The following is an 8,840-nucleotide window of genomic DNA, read 5'->3' as shown; positions in this document are numbered from 1 at the left end:
CTCTCGGGGAAGGCTTTTTAATGTAAAGTTTCTTGCTCTCTCCTGAAGAAAATCTTTCGGCCTGAATCAAAATAGCCGGGAAGGAATTGCCAATAGAGTCCGTGAGATACGTTTTTTTTAATTTTGTTGGACATCATTTCAAATAGGGTGCTGTTAAATAACTTCGTAACTTGTTTTTTTCTTTATTAATTTTTTACCTCATTTTATTCAGGGAAATAAATTTGTCATTTTCCTGTTAAAGTTTAAAGTTGAATGTTTCGTCTAGCTAATAAGCTTATGTTATTTCATAATTTAAACTCTTTTATGTACCTACCATATGGCCTATTAAGCTGCATCTAGATCTTTTTTTGCAGCATTCCTACCTATCTTTCTCCAATATCTTCAATTCCGATCCTATTATTAGTGGTAAGGATGTTTCTCCCCCCTAGCACTTAAGTTGTTTATTTTCTTTTTCTTTTTTTTTTTATTATTATTATTATTATTATTATTATTATTATTATGTTTTTCTCAAGTATCTATTAAAAAAGAGAGAGAGAGAGAGACGAGAAGGTTGTTTACGTCCCAACTTTTAACTTAATATACTTGGATTAATTAGCACGACATTATTGATAAAGTACTTCTATTTTATGTGTTTTTTCCCCCACTGAGAGTATTTGTAGTGAAGTCATCAAAGTAGAGAAATCACCAAAATCAGCCGAGTTCCGTCAAAATTGTCTCTGTATCAAGCTCCTCAGTGCTACAGTAAATTTGATGTTTGTCAAAATCGCTCGTCTGGTCTGAGGAGCGAAGTTACTCTCGTCTCTTCATATTTTTCATTTCTTTATTCCCTTTCTGCGTTCTCAAGAAAACTTCAAGCCAAGAAACATCATCTAGTCTGAAGCCAAGACAGTGCCGCCGCCTCAACCTAGGTTTGATTTGGTTACGGGTTTAGTTTAATTTGCTTAATTTGTGGGTTTGATTTGAGGGAGGGGTTGGGTTCGAAGTGAGCAAAACCCATGTAAAACCCTTTGTAAGAGACCATTTGTTTCTTCTGAGACTTAAAATAGTGAAAATGCTATCGTCTCCTCTGTAAAACCCATCACTCCTTGCTCCAACCCAGCATTTCGTGTCCTTGGAAGCCATTAATGACGCCTTTTGGGCTCCCAGAATGTGGGGTCCAGTGGAAGTGGGGTTGGGGTCCAGTGAAAGCCTAGATTGGGTCTTTTTTTAGTTTGTTGGTTGGTTGGTTGAAAGGTTAATAAAAAAATAGTAATTATTTTAAGGTAGGGAATATTTAGGGAGTTTGGTATTTAGAACTTTTGAAAACTCTAAAATAACAAAAGTGATATTTTTCATCAAAATTTGCTGAAATTTTTTGCCAGACTTTACTACAAATACTCTGAGTCTTTGATGGGATATTACTTCACTATATCTTTGTGTTTTTGCAATTGGTCCATGACTTTCGCATATGCTATATAGGTAAGAGCTCTATTCCTTGAGGGTTACTTGTTTACCTAATGGAAAATCCTTGGGTACTATAGTTTTACTACAAGCTCCTTATAAATTTATGTGTCAGTCTACATGTGTATTATATGAGTGAAAAAAATTAAATAACAAAATTATATATAGTTTTAAAGTAGATTATGAATTTCATTATATATTCCAATGAAGATGTTTTTTTAGCATGATGACAATTTCTTGGTATTCCCCTAAAATGTGTGTGATATATGCAATTAGCCAATCTCTTGAACGACAGTACACAAGTTAGTATGTAATCTCCTAGTGGACATAAAAAGGCAAACAAACTTCCACCTGATTATGTATTAATAAGAAGTCACAATAATTAAACAGTAGCTTGTACATGCCAAAAGGCATAGATGTTCTGTCCAAGAAACAATGTAATTAACTCGGGTCAAATCTCAATTACTGGATAGGTTCCGCATGTACTGAAAAGGAAGTACGTATTCAAGCAACCTATATGCATGAAAAATGACACAAAAGTGGAAGGAAAAATCAGCCAGCAGTATCCCACTGAAGACGCACTATTGCCAAACAAAAGCGCTTGGACTGTAGATTTCGAAAATCCACGTCTCGAATCCTCTAGTGTCGCAAGAGACCGAAAAAATGAAGAAAAATAAGAAATATTACAGAGGAATTAACTGCCAAACAAATGCGCTGGACTGTAGATTTCAGAATAAAAGAGTCATAGTGTCAAGAGAGGAGAAATTGCATTAATCTAAGTTTTTTCATTATCCCGATAAAAATTAAAAACAATACCTTCTTTTCTTTATCATCAGCATAGTAACGGTAAACGTTTCTGATGAAGATTGAAATGGAGGCAATACACACATACTTATCACCATATTCTAACTTGCTGAAATCCGATATGTCACAGAAGGTGGGGGTAGACTTAGCTATTACAATGCTCAAGTACAATCACCACAAAAACTAGAGTAATGCTATATATCAATAGTAATTTTAAGAGCCATATCAATTTTGGAGAGACAAAAAAAAAACACAAAGGTGATATATATCATTACTCCAAAAACTAACAAAAATTTCTCATTTTCATGATGGCCGTGTACAGCTGGTTCAAACTACAAGCAAGAAAGATTGATTATATTGAAATAGTTAGATGACAAAAGATAATAGCCAATGCAAAGCAGGTTCTTAAATTTGATAAGTGATCTTAATGTTGGTAAGTACATATCAAGAAACAACATGGATTCCCTGTATCTTTGAGCGAGCAGAATTGGAGCAGTTTCGTCGCCTTATATATACCGTAGTCCAGAAACAAAAGAAATCACTGATCAGAACATGGAGCTATTAACAATCAAGAACATCTTGGACGCTAAGAGGTACTAGCATCAGCAGTTACTTCTTATAACCAGAACTTGCACATTTAAATGAAGAAGATAAAAATAGGGGATACTTTTTCTTCTGGTATATCTCAAATAATTGCTTAGGGTGACAAATAGCTAGTCTTTTGCAATCAGAAAGACCTTTCTTGTCATACTTCTCCAACTCTGTAACGGATTTCCTCAGTTTCCCTTCTGGATCATCATCTATAAGAAACTTCGCCAAAGAAGTTCCCCTGGAGCCATTTATGTATGAAAAACTTTATTACAAATTGAATGACAGCAAGATAAGTTATATAAAAATCAGGAATTAAAGATAAGTTACTAAAAAGAAAAGGTAAAAAGTGATATACTTGTCACATGCTAGGAATGAGTACAGCTAGCTGTTGTGAACTTGTAATATATAAACACAGCATAAAGAAAACATACTAGAGTTAGCAAGGAACAGCTTAACTACTTAAATCTAGTGGTCAAAATTACAAGACACAACTAGTTTATTAACTACATCTGAAATGTGAGTCCAAAACCATGTCCATTACTAATATTAGTGACAAAAAAAATAATTATAGTAGACTGCTTGCTTACTCATACCTGAGGGCATCAGCCTTGTTAAATCCTTGATTACTGGAAAATGACAAACCCAAAGGTGAATTCCGCACACAGGTTTGCTGTCTGTAAAGAGCACAAACAGCCTTCATACAAAGTTCTGGATCCTTCTCAAATTCTGCAAGCATGTCAGCTTCGGACTCCCACTTTCGATTATCTTTGTTCCTTTGGACTTTTAGTGGAAGTTGATCAAGAAGCAAATCCACATCATCCTCATCTGATGCACTGGAACTGTCGTCACTATTCCTTTGCAAAACAAAATCATGCATTAAGTTTCTTGATCCCGTTTTATCTTGAATTCGTCTCAAAATAACTTGATCCTGACTTAGTGGGACAGTAAGTTTATCAACATTGTTTCTACCAGAGGAAACTGCTGTAGCTAAGCAATTATTGACAGGAGAACGATCAGGATCAATTATAGATACATCATCTGTCTCACTCACATTTACAGAAGAAGCACTTTTTCTTTTCAGCATTGTGGTCCCATTTTTCACAACTGTTGGACCTGAGTGCACATTGTCTGTAAAGTTTTGACAATTCATTTCTTTTCCACGTAAAACTCTTCCCAGAGCACAATCCTCATCATCATCAATGATAAAAGTGGCTCTTGATGCAAATCCTTCACTAGCTGCCATGTAAAAAGTAGGTAAAGCATTACTAACTGTAAAATTAACAATTTTCTTAAGCCTACAAAAAAGAAAATCCATGTGAAATATTGGAGCTGGCTCTTAAAATATTTGAATACCCAATGTCTTTAATATAAATCCAGACTTTTAAATTTTCTTAATAGGAAAAGACGGAGAAAAAGATGATTTCAAGTCATCCAAATCCTTATAATTTCATTAGTTACAGGCAAAGACTACGGGCTCATTTGATGACGCTTTTTAGATGGTGCTTTTTGCTTTTTGATTGTGATATGACATAAAAGTGAAAAGTTCTTGGTGAGTGTTTTGTGTTTTGAGTTGTTTGTTAATGCTTTTGCCTTTTTGTTATATAAAAGAAAAAAGCTACCCTAAAAAACTTTGCCAAACAAGCACCACGTCTTTCACATCAAAAGCATGTTTCATTAATAAAGCCCATGAATTGAAATTTAAAAACCTTTTAGGGAACTGACAATTGTATTATATACATGTACCAAATTGCTCTAACATTAAAAGCGCCAAATCCCACTTTCCCTAGCAAATGATGATATGTAGCTTATTTTCATTTTTTTCCCCAAATTGTGTCTTTTAAACTCAGCATGGGAGGAGAGTATGGGAATTGTAATACTTCATGAGAAAAGAATGCAATGCCCCAACCCTGTCACATATTATCAGTCATCTTAGTGAACAACAGAGGAGATGTTTGGTTCATATGCAACCTTATTTGTTTATGTAATGAATCATCTCATTACTCACAGTCCACAGCTTTAAACTAAAACAACAAATAATATATAGCCTAAAGCAGAATTATACATTTCAAGCAGGTCCCAGGAACCTTCCAATCACAGGAAATATATGATTATGCCAAATGAGAGCAGAAGAATATTCCCCTAAAACAATTAAAGATAATGCTCAAGGGTTGAAGAACAACCAAGTGAAAGGGAGAAAATAAGATGATGGAAGCAATGCTTAGAATGACTGGGGAAAAGGATATGCCAATCATGCTTCTCTCTCACTAACCCCTTGTCCCTTGATGATATAAATTATGGTCCTTTACCTACTACAAATGTGATTGATAGTTGAAATCTTCTATAGTGCTACTGTAGATGAAAAGAAACCAACTTAAGATCGAGCCAAACATCCCCACATCCCAAAATTGTGCTCCACAAAATTACTTTGTATCTTGGGTTTTATTGTTTTATGGGGGATTACTTTGTATCTTCGGTGTTGGATGGGGGGTTCTATTGGGTTTTATTTTATTATGGGGGTTACTTTGTATCTTGGGTGTTTGTTGGAGGGTTTCTATTGTATCTTGGGTTTCATGTGGGTTTTGAGTGTTGTGGGTATTTAGTTTCTTATGGGTTTTTCATGTGGGCTAGCTGGATTGTTCCTATGTATACTTCCTGTGTACTTAGAGGCGCCTTACGCTTTTTTAATGAAATTTTCTTACTTATAAAAAAAAACAAAAAAAACCCTCCACCTATCAAAAAGCTAATTTCTACTACTTTTACACACTTCATGGCCATGACTCCAGGGTTGATTTCAATTAATCATAGTTGCGATCTGTCTCCCCTCATTAGAAAGTGAAATTTCTAGTTTAAACCCCAAACAACACCTAGGAGGAGGTGAATAGGTTTTTACCCATGCACACCAATAGGAAACCATGACTCAATGGGCAATGCACTTAAGACAGTCCTCTATGACACACTTAGAAAAACTAAGTGACCAACCAAGACCTAGAGATGCCAAACCTAAAAAGAAATGCAATGCAATGCATGACTATGAGGTTTAATCATTGTCCTATTGCACATGTCTTGAAAACACTTCAAGTACCTGTTGAGTGAACATGAGATACGATGAATGAACAGCTTAGATAACCAATGGACATGAGAGGAAACATGCACCCAGGCCACACTTATATGATTATGAAGCAAATTGAATAGAAAACCATGCAAAATTTGGACAACAGGTTCGGTTAGGCATTTTATCGAGCACCTAACAGAAAGCTAAAGCTTTTTGCAAATCTGTGCACTAAGCTGCCAAAAGTACTCTACATTCGTTTAGGCTAAAAAGGTAGCGCCAGTACATATACCGGTCAAGTGAAGCCAATCTTCAAGAGATTCTTAACCAGGGAGGTCCACTATATGATTATCATTAGAAATCAGCTTTCATGATTGTTCCTCTTTAAATATCTTTGTCATTTGGCCTTTGTTATGGAATAGGCAGCATGCTATCATCACATTCGTACATACTATGGAACATTTGAACATAGCACCAATCTAATAAGTTTTAACTCTAATCCACCAAATATATGTAATATTTATACCTGCACTTTGCGAATCCGTGTTTCCTTTGATCGCACTTGTATTTCCATCACAATCAAACGCATCATCCTCCATTTTCACATCAACAGCGTTAACATCATTAACGTTCTCAAATCTTTCAAAGTCATTAGCCTCAGCATTCACCAACATTGCGGCATCTTCCTCCAATTTCTTAATCTTCAACTCCACAAACCTCCTCTTCCAAAGCTCAGCCTCGCTCTCAGCCCTCGCTTTCGCACACTCAAGCTCGCAGTTCTTCCTCCTGAGCTCAAAAAGCACGCTCTTTTCCTCTTGCTGACCCTTCTTTGCCTCCTCCAACAGCTTCTCGTACCTCTCCTCGGCCCTCCTCTCCTTCTCTTGCGCAACGTCCCGAGCGCCCTTCACCAGAGCGTTCTCTTTCTTCGCATTCTCGATCTCTCTCTTCAGTTTCGTTTCTCTGACTACCAGTATCGCCTCGACTCGGTCGAAGTCCTTCGCCCGGTACGCGGTTCTCAACGTCGAAATCAGCTCCGAAACGCTCCGGTTCGTAGAGTTTTCATCGTCGTCGCTGTCCAATGCATACACAGGAGCAGACCCTAAACCCATTTTTGTAATATGATCCAAACTCACCAAATATTCATCAGAAAATCGTTCAGAAATCAGGGAAAGAGAGTGAGATCACGTGAAGACAGCTACCGTTTATGGCACTTTTTTAAATCGTGACAGCTATTTGATTCCGTTCTAAACAACATATACGAGCATTTAACCCAAAGATTTATCAAATAAACCCGATATCTGGCAATTAAGTTTACAAGGTCACCGACTCACCTGAGATGCAGTCCGATCAAGTCTAGAGTATACTACGTTGCAGCTATTCTAGAGTACCTGCATGAAAGCAGACGTGGCAAGAGCTGATTGCGTTTTGGAAAAAGAGAAATGCTAGTATTCCTACCAACATCCCACCAACCATCCCACCAACCCTAAGTGCAAAAATCTGAAAATGAATATATTAAATAAAAAAAATAAAATCACTTAAGATTGGTGGGATGATGGTGGGAACACTAGTATTTCCCTTATAGTATACTCTAAAAGAAAATTCACCTTCAGACATTTGTTACAATCCCGATGTATAGGTGGCAGCAGGAGCCGGAGAAGAAGGACGGGCGAGAGAGATGAGGGCCGATGGAGACGGCGTCGGTGAAGGATGAACGGCCGACCTGCTGCAGAAAAGAGAGAGAGAGACGCGTTGGGAGGGAAAATGAAAAAAATTATCCCTTCCAACGTGTTTTGCCTTTTAGGATTCAATACTCCAAAGAAAGAAAATAATAATGTCACGTACGACGGGTGAGATTGGGTTTGCATTTCTCTTGGTAGTAACTAGTAAGCGTGAAGTCTCCTCGATGTAGTTTAATTGGAAGGAGATCACACTTTATGAAGCGGAAGTCACTAGTTCAAATTCTTTTCTTCTCTCTAATGTGAACATGTCAAAAAAAAAAAAAAAAACCCTAGTAAGCGTGAAGTGACTGCACTGACCGTTAGATGCACCAATGCCAACTCAACCATCCGCGTGAGGCTGTTTTTTCAAGATCTTGAAAAACTTCCGAATGTTTTGCTCGTTTGAATCGTCTTTCCCTTCTCCCTTTCATAGCATTCACAGTAGATTTTTAACCGTTTTCTTTAAATATAAAGAATAAAACTATTTTTTATTTTCTTATCAAAAAAACACATCACAACAGCTTTTTTTCATTTTTCTCTATATTATTAAAATATTATTTTTTTTACTTTTATTTTAATTAAAAGTAGGAAAAAGAATATAAAGTAGTAGAAAGATAATATATTTTTTATCTTTACTTTAATTAAAAGTAAAAAAGAAAAGTAAAGTATGAGAAAGATAATATATTTTATGAATAAACAATTCAATGGAAAGTGAATAGTGAATAGTGCTTCCAAATGCATTGAAATGAACTATTCACTTTATAAGGAAACGAAAAATTTAAGAAAACTGTTGTGGAGAAGTTTTTGTAATTTTTTAAAAAAATTTCTTAAAATTTAAAGAACAAACCCTCTTTAAATAAGCTAGTGTGAATACTCTCAAAAAAACCTCCTCCTCTTCTAAATTTAGTGTACTGTTTTGCAAAACAACTAGCAACTGCTCCATTTTCAGACGCCCAAAGAGCTTCATTTGGAAGAAAAAAAAAAAAAAAAAAAAAGAAAAGCAAGAGAAGAGAAGATTTGGGCTCATTTTCGCTTCTCTCCAGAGTCCAAAGACATTTTCGCATCTCTCTAAAATAATTTCCATTTTCACATCTCTCCTCGTCTGATCATCTCTTTTTTAGAAAGAAATTTGCAGTTTTTGTTAATAAAATTAAGAGATTCTGAGGCTTTTATTTGTGAGGTGTTTGATTTTTATTTTTTAAAAAATGACTTGATAAAAAACAGAGTTCCAAAACACA

General features: G+C 35.8%; 1 protein-coding gene across 1 annotated transcript; it reads right to left on the bottom strand.

Moving 5' to 3' along the window:
• Positions 1-2,628: 2,628 nt before the first annotated feature.
• Positions 2,629-7,251, bottom strand: LOC133874050 (uncharacterized). Its single transcript, XM_062311883.1, has 3 exons — positions 6,411-7,251; positions 3,429-4,071; positions 2,629-3,073 (listed from the first exon to the last, which is right to left on the bottom strand). Exons 1-3 carry the CDS (start codon positions 6,991-6,993, stop codon positions 2,854-2,856), a joined length of 1,446 nt encoding a protein of 481 aa, XP_062167867.1. The 5' UTR covers positions 6,994-7,251; the 3' UTR covers positions 2,629-2,853.
• Positions 7,252-8,840: the final 1,589 nt, after the last annotated feature.

Source organism: Alnus glutinosa, chromosome 7 (genome assembly GCF_958979055.1).
Source record: "Alnus glutinosa chromosome 7, dhAlnGlut1.1, whole genome shotgun sequence".
Classification (NCBI taxonomy): Eukaryota; Viridiplantae; Streptophyta; class Magnoliopsida; order Fagales; family Betulaceae; genus Alnus; species Alnus glutinosa.
This window is presented reverse-complemented; position numbering and strand designations above follow the sequence as displayed.